At 49.2% G+C, this 23,698-nt stretch overlaps 1 protein-coding gene across 2 annotated transcripts; it reads right to left on the bottom strand.

Annotated features, from left to right (window-relative positions):
• Positions 1–12,252: 12,252 nt before the first annotated feature.
• Positions 12,253–14,833, bottom strand: FOXI1 (forkhead box I1; the record flags this gene model as incomplete). Of its 2 annotated transcripts, none has more annotated exons than XM_082623817.1 (2): positions 12,253–12,839; positions 14,257–14,833. In XM_082623817.1, 2 exons carry the CDS (start codon positions 14,831–14,833, stop codon positions 12,280–12,282), a joined length of 1,137 nt encoding a protein of 378 aa, XP_082479943.1. In that variant the 3' UTR covers positions 12,253–12,279. The 2 variants fall into 2 exon arrangements, with proteins under 2 accessions (XP_082479943.1, XP_082479944.1); XM_082623818.1 differs by having other exon boundaries at positions 12,253–12,557.
• Between the last annotated feature and the right edge of the window lie 8,865 nt (positions 14,834–23,698).

The raw sequence follows: 23,698 nt of genomic DNA, 5'->3' as shown, positions 1-23,698 counted from the left end.
ATAAAGTCTTATTGGAACAAGACCCGCTCATTGTTTTACCTCCCATCCACGGAGCCTTTTGTGCTGCGCAGAGCTGAGTAGTTGCTGGTCTCTCAGACCTTAGCCTTGTTGCTTGGTGCACTGCCAATCACAGGGATGCCACGAGTGTCACCTCTCTGTGTAAAAAACACTGTCAAATAGGAAGCATATAAAATTCACTACAGATCAGCACTAACAGATGAACATTTGCAATTGATTTTTTTTTTTTTTTTTTTTTTTTTTTGCGGTATGCGGGCCTCTCACTGTCGTGGCCTCTCCCGTTGCGGAGCACAGGCTCCGGACGCGCAGGCCCAGCGGCCATGGCTCACGGGCCCAGCCGCTCCGCGGCATATGGGATCCTCCCAGACCGGGGCACGAACCCGCATCCCCTGCATCGGCAGGCAGACTCTCAACCACTGCGCCACCAGGGAGGCCCTGCAATTGATTTTGAGGATAGGTGACACCCACTTTGAATCTCAGCTAAATGAAATGCTATCCCTCCCAGAGAATCCCATCTTCTCATTAGTAGAACTGTATTCCAAAACATTGCACTCAGTTATTTTATTTTTATTGTATTTTTTCATTAATAAAAAGTTCAGAGAATTTTTCTCTCTTGTACCTTCATAGTATCCTAGGTTTTGTCACTTGGCTTGTAGAGCTTAACATAAAAAGTTTGCTGAACTCTGACCTAGACCATTGGACTGTGCCAGAAATTTCATTATTTTGGTCTCCCAATTCCATGTCTTAGGTTTTCTTACATCCATATAGAGCCTAGGAATCCTTTACAGACCATAGTCAAATTTGGGTTCTCACCACCCTTAAGGGGGGCATTAAAAATTAATGGGAAGATCTGTTAAAATGTATCCCTTGTCCTGGCCTCCTGGATGGCTCTCTTCTCTTCTCCTGGCATATCCAGCCCTTCCTTTCCTACTCTTAGGGAAGACTCTCTGACTCATCAAGGCCTCATTGATTTTCCTCTCCTCTGCTCGGAATCCCCATAGGAGAACCTCAATTCATCCTGGTTGCTTGATAGATCAACTGATAGCAAACCAATGGAAAATAAATTCCCTTCTATGAATATTTATCAAACACTGTGCAAGTGGCTAAATCAGTGGGAGATTCTATGTGACATAAATCGCTACTCCCGGGACCGGGGTGGCTCAGGGGCCCTGGATTCTACTGGCAGTCAGGAATCTTGAGCCAGATTTAGCTTGTGCTCCACCACTTCCTAAGCGTGTGACCTACTTTAGCTGCCCCAGCTTTCGTGGTCTGCGTTTCCTCATCTGCAAAAGATGGGGCTCAGGTTGGGTTCCCTCCAGGCTAGCCTGAAGATTTATTCAAAACCAAGTAAGTTGGCAAGAAGGCACATCTACAGGGACAGTGCTGAGTGTTGCCAACGTCCTCCTCCCTTCCAAGCAATAAAACCCAGTCCCCTTGATTTTCCCGGCTCCAGTCCTGGACAAAATGTCTCTTTAAGCATTTGCAGCCCCATTCCTCCCCTCCTCCCTTCTCACCTATCAGCTACACGCCCCCAGGGAATTCTGGAGCAGACGTACCTCCCATAGCCCCAGGCTCAGCCAAGCCCAATTTCTTCATCCAGGATCCATTATTTTTTTCCTTCTCAACTTAAAGAATAATAATGAATCACACTGTCAATGCAGAGGCCTTTCTATTATTCTCTCCGTCTGCCTTTGGATTTCCTCTTTGGTTGTGCAATTTGGCCTTTACAATATCCTTTCCTTGCTAACAGAAATGAAGCACTTGAGAGGAGGCGTTTGATGATGTTCGATCCCCTACGCCAGTAATTTGGTGAGTTCTTGATCTTACTTCTCCCTCTCCCAACACGTCCCTTGTAGCTTCAGTCGCCAGATCCTGCTGCCTTTTTCTCTTAAGAAGGTCTCAAGTCCATCCCCTCCATCCGAACCCCACAGCCATGGCGTGGTTCGCTGGCCCTACCATCTCTCTCTGTTTCCACGTCCCCCCCGCCTCTGGCTTAAATCTTCCTATGGCTCCCCATCACCCAAAAGATAAAGGTTAAGTTTCCTTCCATATTGGTGGCTCATAGCTGAATCTGACACAGTCTGCCCAAAAGAGTCATTTCTAAAACTGAAATTGGATGTCTTTAGTAGGGACATGTGATCAGCTGGCCCCCAAAGCATCAGAATGTGAGTTCCCATGAGGTTCTTCCTCAGCTCATCTCTTCAAATGTTATGCTTTCTCCAGATTGGCATCCAAGCCCCTTTTTATTAGGGAAGAATTTTGTGTTAGTCTTGGAAGAAGGCAGAGCCCAGATGCCACCTCTCCCTACTCAGGCAGAGTGGAGCTACAGGACCTCAGCTGGGCCATTTGCATGTTGCCCTTGGGCTTTCAACCTTGAGGAGTGGCCCAGGTAAGAATTACTGCTGGAGGAGTGGTGAGGCCTCAGCACTGTGGTTCTCACCACGGGGTGGGGGGGGCCGGTGGCTGACCTGCACTGTCATTCCTGCACCTGGTCTTCCTTGGCCTCATCTTTCTCCTGCACCTGGTTCCCCAGTCTTATCTTTGATCCATGAGCCACTCAAGATCCTTCCCCTGTGTGCTTTTCCACTATCGTTATCCAGAGTGAGTTTCTGTGGCTGCAAATAAGATGCCCAACTGCTGCCCTGAGTCCATGACATCCACGTCCCCTCTCCTCCTTGATCTCAAGGCTCTGGCCACGCTCTTTCATGTCGCTACACATTTGCACCTGCTGGTGGTGGTGGGAGAGCAGTCAGCCCTATCACAGAACTTTCTGTTACGGGAGCCAATAAAACTCTCTTGGGTGGGCGTTTCTGTCACTTGCAGCCAAGAGAGTCTTGACTGTCGCAGTCGTTAAGTAATAAATTTTGTTAAACTTAGAAAACATTTACTGAACGCCTATTACAGGTCAGGCTTAAGTGGAGATGAGTGCTGCGCCTTACCGGCTAGCTCTGGGTAGTTTGCTCACCACAGAGCTGTTGCCCAAGGAAAAAATCAGGGTGCTGTTACCAGAAGGAGGAGGTGGGGAATAGGTGCTGAGCAGACAAGCACAGTAGTCTTAATAGACACTGGTTATCATCATTTTTATCTTATTAATTTTGAAGCTAAGGAAGTGTGGCTTTGTTAAGAAATAAGGGACCCTGGAGAAGGAGCAGACCGTTGATAAGCTTGGACCAGGTTTAGGATGCACCTTCCCCAGTGGGGGTTAGTGCTAAGATCTCAGTACTGGAGGGAGGACAGGGCTCTGAGGTTGGCCATCAGCTGACTTTCTGCTCACACATATTCCGATCGCCTCACTGCCGATTCACCATTTTTAATATTATCAGGGAGAGCCAGAGCCAGAGAACACAGGACCATTTCTAATATCCAATTCCTTATACTCCGTCCCACACTCCATTTATTCGTTGATAGATTGATGTTGCTCCAAAGACCTTGCCCTGCTTGTCAAGCAGCTTTTATCAAGCCCTCCCACGTCCTTGTGCCTCAGTTTCCTCCACTGTAACATGAGAGAGTTTGAACTGCACTATTGACCTTGCAAGATTACAAGGTCATCAAACATGAGTTTCCAGTTTTGAATACACTGAAATGTACAAAGTCTCATGGAAACATCAGCTGAAGTGATTTCAGATATATGTATAAATACATTCGCTTTGCTGTACAGAAGAAATTAACACAACATTGCAAATCAACTATACTTCAATAGAATTTACAAAAAGAAAGAAAGAAAGAAAATGTGTTCATGTCTCTACCGGATTTAAACCACTTTGGTGGTGTTGCTTGTTTGTAGACTGAATCCAAATCCTTTCTCGGGTCCACAGAGCCCTGCCTGACCTGCCCCCTGCCAAACCTCCAACATTGTCACCTATCCGTCTCCCTTCTGATCCTCAGAAGTATAAGACCTCTCCCAGGACAGGCCCTCGTGCCTGCTGATCCCTCTGGCTGGCTCAAGGCTCTCTCCCCTCACTTCTCACCTCTCAGGCTCAGCACAAACCTCACCTCCTCAAAGAAGCCTTCCCTGACACCCTGGTCCAAGCCAGGAATCCTGATAGACACACTCATAGCACCTGGACTTGGCCTTCTTAGCTCTAACTTCAATTGCAGTTACTTATTTGTATAATGAGTTGCTTTATGCCTGTCTCCTGCTAGAATGTAAGTTCCTCGAGGGCAGGGTCTATGAGTGATGTACTTCCATGCTGAGTCCCACAGTTCAATGGAAGTTTCTCAATAGATATTTAGTGAAAAAAGAATGAATGAACAAATGCATTAAATATAGATATTAATTTAAATTCCTTTTCTGTATGGTAGAAGTTGGGGTAGACACTGGTTATGTCATATATTCTACCCGAATCAACAGATTAGGTAGAAAATCCAACGGTAGTTAGGGTGTGTTAACAGACTCACAGGCATATCTGCTCACTCAGAGAGACATTTACATGGAAATAACCATCACTACTAACCTTAACACAATACAAATCATGCAGTGCTCATTTGGACCCGAAAGAGAAAATCCTGTTGTGTAATATTCAGAAGCTAAAGGATCTGAAGCCACATGAACATTATATCTGCAGGTAATTAATGAGCCTATACTATTCATTAATTGAGCAAATATTATCGTGCACTACCTGTGTGGCAGGCTCTGTGCTCTGTCCTGGCGTCGCTGAGATGAACCAGCAGACAAGACCCTACTCTCAAGGCATCTACATCCTGGTTGGGGAGACAGAAAATAAATTAGTAAATAAATGAACTGGTCCTGCACAAAGTGTTCTCAAAAACCCGATCTTGATTAATTACCATGAGCCACGCTGGAAATGATGCATGGGTAGCCCCATTTTACAGAGGAGGGGACTGAGGCTCAGAGAGGAGAAGTCACTCACCCCAGGTCACCTAGCTGGTGAGTGGTTGTTCACTGGAGTTTGTCCACTTTGTCACTCAGGGACATTGTTTCCCTCTTTGTCTAGCACATCCTGCAGCCAGAGGCTCAGGTGGAATGCGTCAGAGCCTTCGGTGATTGAGATGGAGATGGAATTTTCCATAAGAAAGATTTACTGAAACCAGACCAGGTGTCATTGCCATCCTGCTGGAAACCAGGCTCTCCACACCTGTATTTTGGAAAAAACAATCACAATTAGAAGAACTGCTGGGCACACTTTGACAGACATGTTCAGGAGGGCTGCGGGCTGTCCCTGGGGTGGGCGCTAAGCCCTTCGATCACCCTTCAGAGTGCCCTGAACTTACTCTCTTCCACCTCTCCCTCCATGCAAATTCTTGCCCCCGTGTTCTCCCCTATAGATGTAATGAGACCCACACTGTTGCCAAGGCCTGGGAGGTCCTACAAGTATCTCGTCCTTAACATCTAACGTGCCAAGAGCTCATTCCCACTCCAGGGCCTTTGCACTTGGCTGTTCCCATTGTCCTGCTGGAGTGGCCTTCTTACAGATCTTGGCAGGGCTGCTTCACATCTGCAAGTCTCTGCTCAAATGTCACCTCTTCAGAGAGCCTTCTCACCCCTTCCGATCTTAAATAGTGTCCCCAGTCACTGCTGAGCCCTGTCTCTGCTGCAGTTCACTTCACAGCAATTGATCATTAACTGGCATGGTATTAAATGTTAATAAAATTATATAACCTGCTTATGTTTTCTTGGCCATTTCTCCCATTAGAAGGTAAGGTCTGTTAGGGTAGGGACTTTGCTCACCGCTGTGTCTCCTAGACCAACACCTAGATCAGCACCTGGTACATAGTAGGTGCTAAAGAAAATCTTGTTGACTGAATTACGTTCCCAAAGCTAGAGGGAGTTCCCCCCTTCCATTGGCTACCCCACCCTTCAGTTTTACAAGAGCCAAGAAGGCACCATTGGCATTGTGTCCTGTGTGAGTGGGGCCCCCTGGAGCCCACACAGCACTGTGGAATTCCACGTGAAGCCTGCTTCCTGGAGTTGCCCAGCTGGGCTTTCTCGGACGTGCACAATCCCTGACATCAGACAGCTCTGGGTTTGGATTCTGGCTCCATCACTTACTGCTTGTGTAAACCTGGGCATGTATTTAAAGTCTCTGTGTCTTGGCTTCCTCAGCTACATACTGGGGGTGATGACAGAACCTGCTTGGTAGGGTCGCTGTAAGGATTTAACACAATAATATACACAAAGTGCTTGAATATAACAATGAAACTATATATCTATGCCTGATAGGGTAAGTCAGATGCTGAGAGATCCATATAGAAGCTATAGGGGCTAAACCAGACACGAAGTGATAATCACTACTATCGTTTCAGTCAATGGGTCACAAACTCCAAGGCAACCAGGGCTGGACGGATCACTTAAATGAGTGAAGCAGGCAGGGTGGCGGCTAGAAAGGCCGTGCTCCATCTAAAGGGAGTGACTGCTCCCCTGCCCCAGGCATGGTTTGGTGGGGGAGATGGCAGGTGGGCGAATCTAGGCTCAGTATTGCCAGAGCTTCCTGCTTTTCAGAGAAGCCTAAGTCTTCATATTTGCCTGAAATCTCACAGGCTTTAAGTATTGGCAAATAATTAATTCAGTGTTCTGGAACCAGCCTCTGCTAAGGTTCTAACCAGCTTTGTAACTTCCTGGTATACATTCCAAAAGTCTCTTTTAATTTCCATCAACTTCATTGAGGTATAATTTACCTGCAGTAAAATGTTCCTATTTTAAGTGTACAGATCCATGAGTTTTGACAAATAGATGCATACATGTAATCACCACAATAATCAAGGTACAGAATGTTTCCATCATCCCAGAAAGTTCCCTGGGGTTCCTTCCCAATCAATCTTCACCTCTGCCTGCACCACAGCCCTAGACAACTACAGGCCACCCTTGCTTTATTGTAATTCATTTTATTGCACTTTGCAGACATTTTTATACACTGAAGGTTTGGGGTAACCCTGCATCAAGCAAGTCTGTCGGTACCATTTTTCCAGCTGCATTTGATCAATGCATGCCTCTGTGTTGCATGTCATATTGTAATTCTCACAGTATTTCAAACCCTCCACCAGCAAAAAGATGATGACTTACTGAAGGCTCAGATAATGGTTAGCATTTTAAAGCAATAATATATTTTAAAATTAAGGTGTAAACATTGTTTTTTTTAGACATAATGCTATTTCATCCTTAATAGACTATAGTGTAATGTTAACATAACTCTTATATGTACTGGGAAATCAAAAAATTCATGGGACCAAAAAATTATTGCTATATCTGCTTTATTGGGGTGGTCTGGAATCAAACCCACAGTATCTGAGTTATACCTGTATTGATCTGCTTTCTTTTTTTTTTTTTTTAAGAGTTTTCTTTCTTTTTTTTAACTTATTTATTTATTTTTGGCTGTGTTGGGTCTTCGTTTCTGTGCGAGGGCTTTCTCCAGTTGCAGCGAGCGGAGGCCACTCTTCATCGCGGTGCGCGGGCCTCTCACTGTCACGGCCTCTCCCATTGTGGAGCACAGGCTCCAGACGCGCAGGCTCAGTAGTTGTGGCTCACGGGCTTAGTTGCTCCGCGGCACGTGGGATCCTCCCAGACCAGGGCTCGAACCCGTGTCCCCTGCATTGGCAGGCAGATTCTTAACCACTGCGCCACCAGGGAAGCCCCTGATCTGCTTTCTGTCACTACAGATTGACTCTTCTAGAATTTTATATAAATATTTATATAAGTATTTACTCTTTGTGTCTGGCGTCTTTCACATAGCACAGTGTTTTAAAATCCTTTTGAATTTTGTGAGGCTTGTTTTATAGCCCAGAATATGGTAAACATATCATAGGCCCTAGAAAATAATATGTATACTACATTGTTGGATGTAATGTTCTGGAAATATCAATTTAGTCAAGGGGGTTGCTAGTGTTGTTCAGATCCTCTATGTCTTTACTGATTGTTTTGACTATTTATTCCATCAGTTATTGAGAGAGAAGTGTTAAAACCTCCAACCAAGATTGTGGAATTGTTTACTTCTCCCTTTCATTCTGTCAATTTTGCTTCACATATTTAAAGTCCTTCCATTTATGAATATTTGTCTACCTAATGATTTGACTGTTTCATTGCTTTAAAAGTCCCCATTTTGCTCTGATAATATTCCTGGTCTATTTTATCTAATGTTAATAGGGCCAGCTCCTGCTTCTTGGGCTTACTATTTGCATCCATTGACTTTTTTTTTTTTTTTGCGGTACGCGGGCCTCTCACTGTTGTGGCCTCTCCCGTTGCGGAGCACAGGCTCCGGACACGCAGGCTCAGCGGCCATGGTTCACGAGCCTAGCCGCTCCGCGGCATGTGGGATCTTCCCAGACCGGGGCACAAACCCGTGTCCCCTGCATCGGCAGGCGGACTCTCAACCACTGCGCCACCAGGGAAGCCCCATCCATCGGCTTTTAACCCACCTGGCTCCTCTCTGTTTAAAGCTTGTCTCCTATAGGTAGCATATAGTTGAGTTGTCCTCTTTTACTCACCCTCAAAATCTCTGCTATTTAACTGTAGTGTTCAGTTCATTAACAATTAATGTAGTTAATGATGTGGTTGGATTTAGAGCTACTATTTTATCACTTCTCTTCTGTTTGTTTCTCTTAAGTTTTTTAGTTGTTTTGCAGTTTCTCTATTCCTTGTTTCTGTCTTTTAAAGAATTATTTGAATATTTTAAAGGTTCCATTTCAGCTTATCTATTGGCTTTTTAGTTCCACTTCTTTGCATGATTTTGCATTATTTGCTCTAGAGATTATAATGACTTCCTCAGCTTTTCTTAGCAGTCTATTTAGAGTTAAGTTTGTACCACTTTACAAAATATGCAGAAAAAAATCTTGCAATCATATAGATCCATTTACCACAAAACCTTATCCCTTATAGCAAAGTTGCCATTTGAAAATCTATATACACCTACATACATTATAGACTCTACAAGACAATGTTACAGTTTTTTTTTTCAAGCAGCCTTTTTTAAAAAAAATTAGGAAGAAAAAAAGACTTTAATAATATTTACCCAGAATTTTAACATTTCTGTTGTTCCTCATTCCTTTTGAAAGATTTGAGCTTCCATGTACTACCATGTCCCTTCAGACTGAGCAATTTCCTTTAGTTTAGGTCTGCAGGTGATTAATTCTCTTAGTTTCCTTTTATTTGAAAATTCTTTGCATTAGTTCATTTCCACCGTCCTTCAGGTCCCGTCTCACCTCCTCCACGCAGCCTTCCTGGGCTCCCAAAACACAGGAGGCCCTCTTCTCAGACACTTTATTGGTGTTGGAGGATGTGTCTTTAAGGTAGAGCCACATTGTAGGAGGTTAGTAAGCCCAAAGGCCATCCACAGAATTGAAGGCTTGTGGACGACCAGTCCTCTTTCATCCATCCTTCCCTCTCTCCTTCCCTTTCTCCCTTCCCTCTCTCTCTTCAGATCCCATTTCTTCTCAGGGGAAGAGGACCAAAAGAGGGCAAGAAGCGGCCTGCAGAAGCTGACCGGGGAGACCCCCTTCTTGACCCGGGTCCCCCTCCCAGCAGTGTGCACTCCCCCACCCTCCGCCCGTGAGCTCCTAGCGTTGCTACCCAGAACATCGCAGCCACCGACAAGAGTTGTCAGAGCCCTGCAGACAATCCTTTTACTGCTGTGCCCATTACATTCTGGGCTGAAGGAGAGTGGGGACTTTGTGTTGTGGACCTGGGTTCTAAATTGCCACCTCCCTCCCAGGGGGCTAGGCTGGTCTCTGTTTGGGCCCCTTCACACCGGGTGCCTTGTCCAGACTGCACCCCCGGCAGACCCGTCGTGGGAAAGTAGTGGGGCTCAAAGAGCGGGCGCGGAGATTATTCATGGAGAGGGGTGTCTGTTTGGGCAAATTTGGTGGCAAGTGGGATCTAGGGTGACAAAGAATCCTGGTCCAGCCTTCAGGGACCCACATTCCAACTCTGCCTCTGACTCCATCTCACTGGAGACATTTGTGGGGTCCCTTCCCCTTCCAGCCTCAGGTTTCCATTCTGTGCAGCAAGAGGTCAGCTTGCTCCAAGTTTTCTAAGGTTTTTTTTTTTTTATGGTCTGAGACTGTATCCCTTCCCTTTACCTCCTCAGCCAGCACTGCATCTGCATCTACCGCCAGGGGAAGTCTGGGTCTCTGTGGAACGGAGTTCCCCAGGAAACAATCTGAGGGGTTTTTAAGGAGGCCCGCTTTTTCTCATCTCGGTTTTCCTGGTTTTGCTCTCTCATGGTGAGGCCAGGGCTCCCCAGTGCCAGGTGCAGCGGAGAAGAGTTTTAGCCATGGCATCAATGGATCTGCATTTGAATCCTGGCTGTGTGTCCTTGATCAAGTTACAGAATCTCTCTGTAAGTTACAGTTTTCTCATCTATACAGTGGAGATAGTATTGACTGCACTGGATTATTTGGAGGATTAAATGCAATAAGGCAGGTCAAGTCCTAACACAGTGCCTGGCACGTAGTAAACCTACAAAGAATGTCATCATCATCACCATCATCATCGCTATTTACCACCTCCTCTCTTACTCCAGGGAAAGAGAGCCCCCCGAGTCTGCGGGGACAGCTTGGTATGGCTTGAGCCCTCGGTATGGGCGTCTGAGGAGGGCTCTCCAACTAGAAGACCTCCAGCTTCCACGCACAAGTCATCCAGCAGGCCTTGTGCCAGGACCCCAGTCACTCGCCAGCGTCCACACTTGTGGGCTGTTGTGAGGATAAAAGAGCTCCTGCTGCACAGCACTTGGCCCAGGGCCTGCCCACAGTCCTCGGCGAACTGTAGCCAATAGGACTGCTGACACTGCCACCAGAGTCAGCCACATCTGAGGCTGTACTACAGCGTGATGAGCTGCAGAGTCAGATGTGGGCAGGGACTGCCTGGGGACTTCAGGATATTTGCTCAAGCACTCTGAACCTCGTTTTTCTCATCTGTATAATGATGGGATTAGTACCACGTCCTGCACAGGGTTGTTGGGGGATCACATGATCATAACACAGGAATGACAACTGCATGAGCCGTAATCCGGGCCATATTTTGTGTCCCACAAGCTCTCCTCTTTTGGGGGGGACCTTTGTCCTGTCCGCATGCCAATGTGGCAGAGGGAAAGAGCCTGACACCCATTCTTTCTCTGCCTCTTGTCCCAAGAACCTTCAGCTCCAGGCTGCACTTGGCCCCATATTGAGTCAACCAGCAGCCAAGTGACAGGAAAACTCACAAGGAAGGGACACACATAGATTTTTCTTTTCTTTTTTTAATTAAAAAGAACATAAGAAAACAAAACATACTTCCCAGGGTGTGCTGTGATGCAACATCACAGGCACGTAAAGTACATACAAAACAAGAAAAAGATTCCAGGAGCAGCACGCATGGACCCCTCTGTGGCCGTCTGCAGCCCCTCCCGGGCTGTAAAAAAGGAAGCACTTATTCAGCCTTGTTTCTCTTGGCAGACTCAGCCACCTCCAGCTCACTGGTCCATGACGTGCACACAGGAAGCTGGGCTTTACAAGATTTTGTCAGTGGGCAGTGAGGGGGTGGGTGGGGTTTGGGGTGCACACTGCTCCTCTCCCTGCTCTGCTCATGGTCTGCAGGGCCGGGGAAGCAACATCCTTCTGTGGGGAGAGGCTGGACGCATCGTCCTGCAGGGGCACAGATCTGGGCTTCCCCCTCGAGTAGTAGCAAAAGGAGTGTCGGCAGGTAAGTTGGGGGCCGTAGAATGAGGACTTGGACCAAGATGAGATGTGCCTAGGGCTGGTGCTAAATTGGATGGATGGCCAGAAGGCAGTGGGGAGATTTGCATATGCTTGCCCTCATCAGCTCTCCACACTGACCTTCCCTGGCTGCTCAACCAATTCCTCCATCCCAGCCTTCATTGGCCCAAACTTTGGGAGTCATAGAGACCTGGACTTGACTCCTGGCTCTGCCGCTTCCTAGTTTGTATGACCCTGGGAAAGTTACTTAACTTCCTCAAGCCTCAGTTTTCTCATCTGTAAAATGGGGAGGTTTATATGACCCTCACAAGGTGGCTGTAAATAGAAAGTACGATCACGCCTTCAAAGAGCTTAGCGCAGCACCCAGCACATAGTAAGTGCTCAATAAATGGCCAAGTTGATTACTGTCATGCAGGCACCAGTATTTCTACTGCAAAGCTGGTTGTGGGTCTGTGGATGGATATGTGATAAACACAAGGTTTACACAATGTTCTAGAAAAACGATGAATTCCTCTGAGCCTCCTGTGTATGTCTGGGCAGTTTGGAGGTCTTGGACCACTTGGATGCTGACCTGGAGGACCCCGAGCGTGTCCATCTGGCTCGGGAGCTGTTGTGTTTCTAGATCTCGGTGCCCTCCCTGGGGTAGAGGACGCTGTTTGTGTTGACGCTGTTGTAGAAGTGAGGGCTGACCTGGTTGAGGACGGAGCCTCCGTAGCCCAGAGCATTGCTGGGTGTGGGGCTGGCCCACTCACCCCCGCCCGCGTGGCCACTGATGTTGGTGAGTGGGGTGTAGGAGCTGAAGTTCAGCAAGGTCTGCCCCACCTTGTCAGCGGGCTCCGGGCTCAGTCCCGGCGTGGCCACAGGGCGGCCCATGGGGCTTGGCCCACTCACATAGGCTGACATGGTGGAGAGGAAGCTGTTGAGGCACGGGGTTCCCGGCGGGGGCGGCGAGGGCTGCTTCTCTGGGGAGCTGGTGGTACCTGGCGAAGCACCATCCAAGATGTCCTGGGCCTCCGTGGTCTTGGGGCTGCCTGCCAGGAGACCGGGCTCCGTTTTCTCCGAGGCCAAGGAGCCCGTGCTGGAGGAAACATCCGATTTTCTCTTCCTCTTCCTGCGGAAATTTCCATTGTCGAACATCTTCTCACAGTTGGGGTCCAGGGTCCAGTAATTCCCCTTGCCTGGCATAGAAGCAGGAGAAGGTAAGTAGAGAGATGGATCCAGTGCTTTGTTTCTGCTCCTCCTCATAAACTAACATCGAAGGTAACAAATGCAGAAAGGCGGAGGACAAAACAGGAATTCCACAAAACCCCCCGCCAAGGCCACAGCACACGGATCTTTATTTAAGCACCCACCTCACACCAAGACACCCTGGGAGCACAAAGCAAGAGAGGCCTAAGCCATGAAGGAGTTTACAGTGTCGTCTCTTTAAGAAGTTCAAGTACTGGGGAAAGGTGAGGGCGGGGCTTCTTCCATTGCTGATGTGAAAGAAAACTCAGGGAGCAATTCAGGGCTCCCTGAAAGTCTCGGGGTGAACTCCAAGGATGGACTTGAGTCCCCGCTTCGGACTGAGGGGCTTTCGGTGAGCCTCAATTTCCTAGCAGGAGAAGTGGGCCCATTGGACCTGTCCTTTCTTCCTCAGGCTGGCTGTGAGAGAGGGCTAATGCTAGATGTATAAAAGGGGCTTTGTAACCAGGAAGGACAATCTGAACCCTGCCTGCCTGCGTCTCTCGGCCTGAGGGTGAGGCCAGTCTTTGGATGGGATGCTCACCCTCTTCTGGGGGACAAACAGTCCTGCCCTCACAAGCCTCAAAGAGGGTGGAGGTGGGGTTCCTCTGAGAGGTACCCTGGATTCCTATGCTGGGACAAGAGTGGACTTTAATTCTGGGAAATGGACACATGAGTATTTAATATATTACTCTGTGTACGTCTCTATATTTTAGAAATTGCTCATTAAAAAGTTCACACTGTGGTGTTAGTCACCTCCATTCAGATTCATTCTCTGTCACTGTCACATCATTCTGTGTCACCCGAGGCAGGCTGCCTTACCTCTAGGTGTTATTTTCCTCATCTGTAAAATGGGTTTCATAAGAGCCGCCCCACAGGGCTGGATTAAAAGAGATGATGTAACTAGGGCAGGCAGCATAACGTGGCCCTTACTGGTGGTTTCACAAACACCGGTCCCTTCCCATCAGGCCTAGGATACACTTGCCTTTATCTAGTCCAAGCACTCATTTCCCATCCCCTGCCGGCAAAGGGCTTTCTACATGCTGGATTCTGGGGATTCAGGTTACTTGTCACAACCACTGCAGTCCATCGAGCACTCATTAGCACCAAACACCTCACATACATCATCTCATGACCCCGCCACCCACAAGCCTGCAAAGGATCCACTCTTACATTCCTATTTTTCAGATGGGGAAACTGAGGCTCGCAGGTCACTGACTGGTCGGCGGCTCAGCCAGGATCCAAACCCAAATCTGCCTCCGGGGTCCATGTTTACAGATGACTCCCTTTGGCCCCCAGTCTCGGGGGCACGGCCGTATCCAGGACTTTCTAGAATGGGGTGTCGGGGGCACGAGCCTGCAGACCCCTCACCTGGGTCGTCCTCGTCGCGGGGCACCTTCTTGAAGCAGTCGTTGAGAGACAGGTTGTGGCGGATGGAGTTCTGCCAGCCGGCCTTGCTCTTGTTGTAGAAGGGGAAGTTGTCCGCCACATACTGGTAGATCTGGCTGAGGGTGAGGCGCCTGTCGGGTGCCCCGTGGATGGCCATGGCAATGAGCGCCGAGTAGGAGTAGGGGGGCCGCACCAGCTTCATCAGCTCCTCCTGCGAGGGGATAGGCAGCCAGCCCAGGTCGCCGCCCCCCAGCCCGGACATGCCGGGCAGCAGCTGCCTCTGCACCCCGTAGGTCTGGGGCAGGAAGGGGCTGGCGCTGGCGCCCGGCAGGTAAGGCGGGGGGGTCATGGCCGGCCCGTTGAGCCAGAGGTAGGGGTTGGGGGTGGCCCCGTACTCGCCGCCGCCCTCGAAGGAGGGGGGCCGCTGAGGGCTGGGCACGCCCTGGGGGTGGAAGAAGTTCTCATAGTAGAGGTTCATCTCGGGGGGCTCCTGGCCGATGCTGGGGAACTGGGGGCTGCAGCGGGGCGGGGAGGGCGCTGGGAGGTCGAAGGAGCTCATGCTGGGGCCGGGTTCGGCCGGAGCCACCTGCCTGGCACCTGCGCAGGGAAGCTGGCCCTGACAGGTGCTCAGCCGGCCGGGCCTCCCACTTATACCCCAGGGCTCGGCTGGCGGCCCCACCCAGGGGCGGCCACCTGCTGCAGACCTGCCCCTCCCTCCTTCGACTGCCACCCATGTCACCGGAGGGGCACTTCCCTGCCGGCCATGGCCACGGCAGGGCCCGTAAGGACATGCTCGGCCAGCTTCCTCGCGGATATTCACAAGGACAAGGGCGCTGTCTTCTCCTCCTCTGCTTTGCCTTTCCTCCCTCCTCCCTGTCTCCCCTCTTTCTCCTCGGCACGTTCCCCCGTTCCCCCTTCATTCTGTCTCAGCTTGCCTTCCCCTTCCTCTCCTTCTGAGCTTTCTACCCTCTCACCCTCCTTCTCTCTCCTCCCATCCTCTCTGCAGCCCACTCTTGGTCTCCTCCCTTCTCTCTGTGCACTGAGCTATTTGCGTCTCCCTTCTTACAGTCTCTCTGTCTCTCCCTGAGCTTGTTTCCAGGTCTTCCTACCTCTGTCTCCTCTCACTCACGTCCTCGCTACCTCTGCTTCTCTCCCTCTTCCTTTCACTCGTGGTCTCTCTCTCTCTGTCTCACGTTATCTCTGTGTCTCTTCCCCAGCCCCTCTGTCTCCCTCTTCTTTCTCACCCTGACACCTCGCCCAGATTGGAGGGGACACTTTATGAGAAGCCACAGTTTTGGGTCTTTTGCAGTGAAGACACATCTTCTGGAGTTTCCAGGAGAGAAGCTGGTCCTGGAGAATCAGAAGCACCTCTGGTCAGTTTCAAAAGGACAGCCAGTTATAGGCCACACACACACACACACACTCTCTCTCTCTCTCTCTCTCTCTCTCTCTCTCTCTCTCTGCAGGCAGGCAGAGAAAGGCCTGGGGATTCTCCCAAAGGGGCAGTGGAGCTCCTAAAACTAACAACAAAAGGAAGAGGATGTGAATGGGACTCCAGGGGAAAATGAGAGAGAACTTGTACTCTCCAGGTTTCTTTCTGGCTGCAGGAACAAAGCAGGCTCTGGTTCCTTATCTGATCACAGTCCCTCCATGTTTCAGCTTGCAGAGTCGCCCAGGGACCCAGGAGCTGAGGCCAGGAGCAGAATCCACCACAGCCCATTCCCCTCACCCCATCTCTGCCCCAGGCTCCAGAAGCAGGTGCCCCAGCCCAGTCTGGCTTCTCTCTGCCTGTGGCCAGTCCATCCCCTCCCTGGGCTCCATTCTCCATCTGTGGGCTTGGAGATGACTTATCCCAGCCGCTCCTCCATCCCAGGGCAGGCCCTCAGCTTGCGGAGCGGGTGGGTCCCCTTTCTTAGAGGGCAGGCAGCTGCCCCTGAGCAGGTTTTAGCAGCAGCTGGAGACTTCTCTTTGGAACCAGCAGATTGGAGAAAAGTTTGAGCCAGCCTCTCTGGTCACCACCTCCCTCTGGCCCTCCTGCCTCTCCTTCCTTCTTGCTCCCCATTCAACTTCCTCTCACCTCCTCCAGACCTCATGTGTCTTCAAGGCCGAAAAAGGAGGCTGCTTTCTGTCCCAGCTGGAGGAGATGCTTCCCAGAAATCCTTCCCTGCTTGTGTCTCTGTTCTCCTCCACATCAGGTACACATGGAAAACCTAAATGCCATCAAATGGATCTCATTAACAGCGTCTGGGTGCCCAGAGGATGGGTTCGGGCACCTCGGTGGGAGGTGTCTTCCCAGGCCCTGAGGAACCCCTTATCCTCACCATAGAACCAGTGAATGAAAAGTGGCTCAGAAAGGGCATGATTGCCCAGGTGAGGCTTGGGGTCAGCACCCTTTGCACTTTCTTTCCGAAGAGCAAAGTGAAAGAGGCTGCATTTTCGTTTAGAGTTTTTCTACCAGGCCTGACTTGCTGAGGGAAGGGCACTGACTTTTCAAAGGACAGTCACACTGGAGCTCACCAGTACAGATCCAAAGCCTGACAATGAACCTGGCAATGTCAGTTCTGATCATTTATACTGCAGAATTAAATAGAGCAAGAATTAGCTACAGGGGTATCCACCATAGCATTATTTATAGTTGTAACAAACTGTAACTCACCCGAATGTCCAACCATAGGGGACTGGTTTTAAAAAAAATTAGTATCATGCAAATGATGAAATATTATGCAGCTATGAAAAATAGATTGTAGAATATTTAGTGATATGAAAAAATATTATGTTCTAATAATATTTGAAGAAACAGGCTGCAAAATAGCATGATTTTTTTGGTAAAAATACATATTCACCCATGTATGTGAACTATGTAAATGTAAATATAAAACTGTCGATTATTATTTCAAGATAGAGAATTAGATGTTATTTTGTTGTTGCTTTCTATAGTTTCTGATTTAAATGATTAGAGAAAGGCAAATACACATGTGATTTTCTTTGGGGGTTAAATATAAAAGGCCAGCAAGAGGAACTGTAGAAGAGATACAGCAGACACAGGCCCTGAGATCAGGTGGACCTGGGTTCAAATCCCAGCTTTGCCGCCAAACAACTGTGCAAGCTTGATGAGTGATTTAAGTTTTCTTGGCCTCAGTTTTTTCAGGTGAAAATGGAAATAATGCTATGAATTCTGTGGATGCTGTGAGCATTCAATGATATAATCAATGTAAGTCATTTAACATGGTGGTTAGAGACACCCTCAAATTTTACTTACTATATAGAAGAGTCAGTATACATTTGATACATACAGTTCATCACTGAGTTTGCTACCTTTCCAGTTAATTGTTTTTTTCAGCAGCATGTGGGCAGGGGGATGGTATGGCAGGTGGGGATTTACAATGAAGGAACAAAGGGAGAAATACTTAGTGCAGACACCAACTGTACAGCTGGACCCCATCATCTGCAGGTGAGGGTCAGAGGGGCCCCGAGTTACATGACAGGTTCACGGCTGGGCTGGGTTTGGACCCCGTCTCCCGACCCCTTGTTCCGCCTTTTGCCTATTGCCGGGGTCTCCTTCCTTAGAGGTGTTTTTGAGGAATACTCACCTAACCCTCCCATCGCACCTGGGCCCCGGTTCCTTCCCCTGGAGATCAGAGAGAGTCCAGCCTGTCTGGAGGCCTTGCCCACACAGAGGCTCTGGCCCAGGAGTCCAGTGGCCAGGGATCCCAGCCTCTCATGCCCTCCCCACACCTCGCAACTGGGCCAGGCCTTCAGGCCAGGGGCACCCAACTCATCCCCAGAATCCCCACTCCTGATTTCAGGAGCACTGCTGCGGCCCTTGGGGTGGGTAACAGGAGCTGCCTGTCCTACCCCCAGGGGTGGTTTGGGCGCTATGTCCCGGAAGCCCCCCTGATCCGTCCCAGGGCCTCTGCGAAAAGAGTCAAGTGTCTCTATAAACTAGGGTCCTTTTAGAGATGAAATTATTTTAGCCTTTTTTGAGATTTCCCAGAGGTGGAAATCCAAACCTGAGAAGGGATGGCCTGCCCAGCTTCAGGGGAAACAGTAAAAGGTTGGACAGGTGGGGCCTGAGCCAGCCAGAGATGCGGGGCAGCAGTTTGCATATTGCAGTCCAGAGGGAGGACTGCTTGAATGAGAAAAGACCATATGTTCTGAGCCCCAGATTAAGATGTTTGGGACAAGGCAATAGAACATGAAAAGCATGCACTCTGGGGCTGGGGTGGAGCTGGGTTCAAACCCTTCCTTTGCTGTTTGGTAGCTGTACGATCTTGGCCATGTTTCTTGACCTCACAAAGCCTCAGTTTGTTTCTCTCTTAAATGGAGCTGCAAATAGAACCTGTCTCGTGTGAATTTTGCATGAAAAATGATGTGATATGTATCAGGCGTAGAGCCCAGGATGTGGCAGACACTGCTGATGAGGAGGAGGGTGATTGTTGAATGCCTGGGTACCAGAGGACGGATATTGACAGGGAGGCTTGGGCAGGAGGCCCAGCATCTATCCTCCTCCACACAGTGTTTTTGCTCTCACCTTGGGACAATCTCGCCAGTTGGGGGCAATGCCGGGGGAGGAGGGAAGGCTTTGCCACTCTTCTGGAGCATGTGCCCAGCAGTCGGCCATAGGCACTGGAGCCCATAGGGCTCTAGGAGCCCACACGGGCTCAAGGCCTGCAGAAAGGGTGAATGTGCACAGGCCCCACCCCACCGGGGCCACCACCTCTGATCTTGACTTCCATGGGTTGGAGGACTGTGTGAAGAAACAGGCCGAGGAGGATGAATAACCAGAGGCCAAGGAGGCAGGTGGGGTCTGAACTGGCTGCGGCTGCATCACAGGGCAGGTCAGGTCAAGCTCTGGAGCGAAACTTCCGGGTCTCAGTCCTGACTCTACTCCTTGGTAAGGTAATACCTCAGAGAGCAATCAACTGTCCTGGGCCTCAGTCTCCTCATCTGTAAAATGGGGAAAGGCAACTCCCTCCCAGTGCTTCTCTGAGGACTAAGTGCCAGGTACGTACGTAGCACGTGCTCCGTGAATGTGAGCGCTTGTCAGGGGCTGGGAGCCTGAGGGCAAGGGGAGAGGCCTCTGGGGAGAGGGCTGCCAGCTGGGGCTACACGTCCCTGAGCTTGTGCACTTACCTGCCTTCCCTGGATTCCCCTTTTGTAGGCTTGGCTGCTCGGGCTCTGTTCCTTAGTACACATGAAACACAATAGCTCCTGAGTTTCAAGGTTTCTGGAAGCCTGACAGGGTGAGGATTGGTTGGGATGGGGAATGGGGGGATCTGGGACTAGTTGGCTTCTAGCCTAAACTATCTGTGCCACAGTTTCCTTATCTGTAAAATGGTGACAAGAGATCCGTTCTCTGCGAGTGGCAATGAGCTGTCATCTGGGCCTCCCGTTCTGCCAGGGTAGCCGTGCTCACCAGCGCTGTCTCAGTGTGCTCTGGGGGCTTGCCATGGGGCTGGCTTCTCTGTCCCCAAGTGCGGGCTTCTAGGAGTCTGGCCCAGGCTTTAACCAGGCTGGAGCTGATCCTGGTCCCCTCTCTGCTGCTCTGGTTTCTGGGTGATTTTGAGGCTGGAGAAACATAGGCCAACACTGCCCTCTGGTGGCGAACTCTTTAAAGGCAGGAAGCAGAGTGCAGAGACTGGGTGACATCTCTGGTCAATGGCCCAGGGTTTCTGAGCCCCTTTAATAAAGAGAAGGGTTCCCAGGACCAGCAGCAGCTTCGAGGAAACATGCCCCCTGGAGAAAAACACCTTAACGCCACTGTGATGGAAATAGTGGGAACTGGGTTGGCAATGGGGCAAAATGCCTTAGAAGGCAGCCAAGGGGGACAGTTGGACTGGTCTGGATTCAAATTGGGCTCCTCCAGTTATATTTTCTGAGTGCCCTGCTGTTGTTTAATCTCTGAACCTCTGTTTGCTCATATGGAAAATGAGGTTAACCAGGGTCACCTCCCTCAAAGGACTGTTGCAAGAACTGAACGAGACAATACAGGAAATGCCTCTGAAGCGATGCTTGGCAATAGCTCGTTCCTTCACTTATTCAGAAAATGCTAATCGAGTCTCTCCACAGCAGTAGTCTGGGCGTGCGTGTGCAGGCCACTGTCAGAGTCACACAGTGTTGAGGCTCACACCCCTTCTCATTTTGCCATCTTTGTGCAGTGCCTGTAGTTTTGATTTACTTACAATTTTTTAATCGGTTCTCACATTTCTTTTCCTTTGTTGTTATTGTTTTTTTACTTAATGAATTTATTTTAAAGATAAATTCCATACGATTTCTGGGAATGGATCATCAGTACCAGCATCATTTGCCATAAATAAAATAGGGAGAATGAGCATTTATTTAGAGTTTACACCATGCTGGGCACAGCCTGAATCCCTACCTTGTTATCTCATCCAGTCCTCACAGCAATTATAGGAGGTACTATAATTATCACCATTTTATAGATGAGGAAACTGAGGCAGCACTGGCCTGAGCTTGCTCACTCTGTGCTAGGATGTGAGATCAGCCAAGTGTTAGAGAGGTGATGAAACACACCAGCCAAGGACTTTCTCCTTGGAGAAGGCAAAAGCACTGAAGAGAATTGAAAAGGGAGCGATTCTTCTCATCATGTGTGTGACAGACAGAATAATGACCCCTCCCCAAGAAGTCCACTTCCAAATCCCCAGAATCTGTGAATTTGTCATCTTCCAAGGTAAAAGGGACTTTGCAGAAGTGATTAAGTAAAGATCAGATAGAGTGATTATCCTGCATAATCCAGGTGGGCCCAGTGTAATCAGAATTGTCCTTCTAAGAGGGAGACAGGGGAGATTTAATAACAGAGGGGGAGACGTAACAATGGAAGCAGAGATTGGAGCAATGTAGCCACAAGCCAGGGAATGCTGAATGCATTGCCACCTTTAGAAGTTGGAAGAGGCAAGGAAACAGTCCAGTGGAATCTCCAGAAGGAACCAGCCATGCTGTCATCTTGATTTTCATCCGTAAGACTAATTTAGGACTTCTGACCTCAAGGACAGTAGTAGATAAGTTTGTGTTGTTTTAAGCCACTAAGCTTGTGATAATTTGTGACACTAGCAATAGGAAGCTAATGTAATTGGATTCCACGTTATGTGAAGCTGTGACCACGTCCACTGAAGATCCCTGCTATACCACCAGTGGCCTTTGTGCTGCACCTAGAGAAACAGTCTGCTCAACAAGTAGTTCCCCTCCCTCTCTGTCCCTCCCCCTCCCTCCCCCTTCCTCCATCTCTGGGTAAAGAACACTGGTTAGAGGCAGTCGCTCTAGCTGGGCTTGGTCACTTATTCCTTTTTTCACTCTGGGACTTGGTGGGCTGTGTTGGCCCCTCTGGGCCTCAGTTTCCTCATCTAGCAAATGGGAAGCAAAGCTGTGTGGATTTCAAGGTCCTGCCCAGCAGGTCTCATATATAGGACCCACCTACAGAACTGATCAAAACCACTCTCCCGGGCTTGTGCCCCAGAGATTCTGACTTGTGAGGCCCAGGTGGGGCTGGGCATAGTGCTTTTAGGGAGCCCCAGTGCACACCCAGCTTAGAGAGCAAGTGATCTGGGGATCCAGGCTGTGTCCCCAATGTTATCCCTTGGAAACATGCTGCTCAACAGCCTGCTCCTTGGACCCCAAAGCATAAAGTCCCTGGTCTGCCATCTCCAAGCTGTGTTCCCCAGGACAAGTGCCTGTGCCTTCCTGGACCTGTTTCCTCACTGTAAATTGGAACTAATAATAGTCTATGCTTCAGAGGGTGGTTGTGAGGATTCAACAGTTACTAAAGTGCAAATTGCCAAGAGCAGTGGCTGGCACACAGTAGGCACTTATGTGTGTTGCCCACCATGGCATTCAAGATCCTGCACACACCTGACCTCTCCCATCCCACGCACCCCACCCCCTTTCTGAGGACCTGCCTCCAGCCGTGGCCATGTGAGCTTCTCACAATTGCTCAGCATGTGCCTGCCTTTCCGCCTCTCTACCTGGACGACCCTGACTCACCTTCCCTTCCTGACAGGGAGGCCTTCCTCCCCCCGCTGGGTCCCTCCGTACCTGGCACACTTTGCTTCACTGTAGGACCCGCAGCACCTTGAGGGCAGGGATGGTGCTTTCTCCAGGGCTTTGGACAGTTCTCATCACATTCATGAGGGAGGAGAACGGGCTGTGAGCTCTCCTCTTTACTGTGGTTTGTACTGTAGAAATTGGGGCCACAGTGGTGACTACCCCATGTGTCCCTGTAAATCAGAAATGAGTTGATGCTTCTATGCCTGGCCCAGGTATCACCTGCTCTTACCTCTGTGTCTCACGGTCAGGGTCGCTATGATTACCCAGGGTCCAGCTGGGTGGATCTTCATGTGACCTGCCCTAACGGCAAATCCTAAGATTCCTGGAAACCACACCTACTCATTTGTAAATGTGGTCATTTAACACTAAAATTCAGGCAGCCACTGTTTATGAGAACCTAGTATTTTCCCGAGTGTTCATTGATTTAAACGTTTAACACAAAATATGTTATTTGTGTTTAATTTTAAACTCCTTTTAAGATCTGTGTGAATTCTGGGAGTCTGCCATTGGGACATATTTTTCATAAAATCTACTTCCTTTCCCCCCAGTTTTTTTTTTTTTTTTTTTTTGTGGTACATGGGCCTCTCACTGTTGGGCCTCTCCCGTTGCGGAGCACAGGCTCGGGACGCGCAGGCTCAGCGGCCATGGCTCACGGGCCCAGCCGCTCCGTGGCATGTGGGATCTTCCCGGACCGGGGCACGAACCCACGTTCTCTGCATCGGCAGGCGGACTCTCAACCACTGCGCCACCAGGGAAGCCCTCCCCCCAGTTTTATAAACAGTCAAAAATAACTGCATCCAACTCTCTTAAGAATTTTCTCATTGGAGTCATTAAGAGTTAAATCTAAGAAAAACAATATGGTCAATTGTGCTTATCATTATAAGAGTTGGGTTAGCAGCCCTGATTGTTGTAAGGGTTATTTATTATAAACCTCTCAGTAAACAGAAGACATTAATATTTTATAAATAGCTATGGAAGTCTTCTGCATGGTACTTGCACTGCGGGTTTGGTGAATAACAGCTCTTGCCTTATCTGTGCTCTGTCCTGACTCTTTTTGGGCAGGAGAAACCCACGCTAACCTCGCTGCCCTACCCCCTTCACAGGGGACAATTCCTTTACCTCCAACGCCTCTGTTCTTCACCTGACCCACTCTTTCTTCCAGAGTCCACCTCTGGCAAAATCCTATGAAGAGAAAAGTTAGCTTTAGGGCTGTTCCTTGCCTCTCCTGATACCCTCGTTGTCACACCCTGAAACGTCTCTCATTCTGGGCCTCACCGTTCCAAAGATCTTCCTCTAAGCAGTATTTAAAGTTCACCCACGGTACTTCCCTGGCAGTCCAGAGGTTAAGACTTTGCCTTCCAAT

The sequence above is a fragment of the Mesoplodon mirus genome, assembly GCF_964341445.2.
Source record: "Mesoplodon mirus genome assembly, chromosome: 5".
Lineage (NCBI taxonomy): Eukaryota > Metazoa > Chordata > Mammalia > Artiodactyla > Ziphiidae > Mesoplodon > Mesoplodon mirus.
Note: the sequence above shows the minus strand (reverse complement) of the source record. Positions and strands in the feature narration are given on the sequence as shown.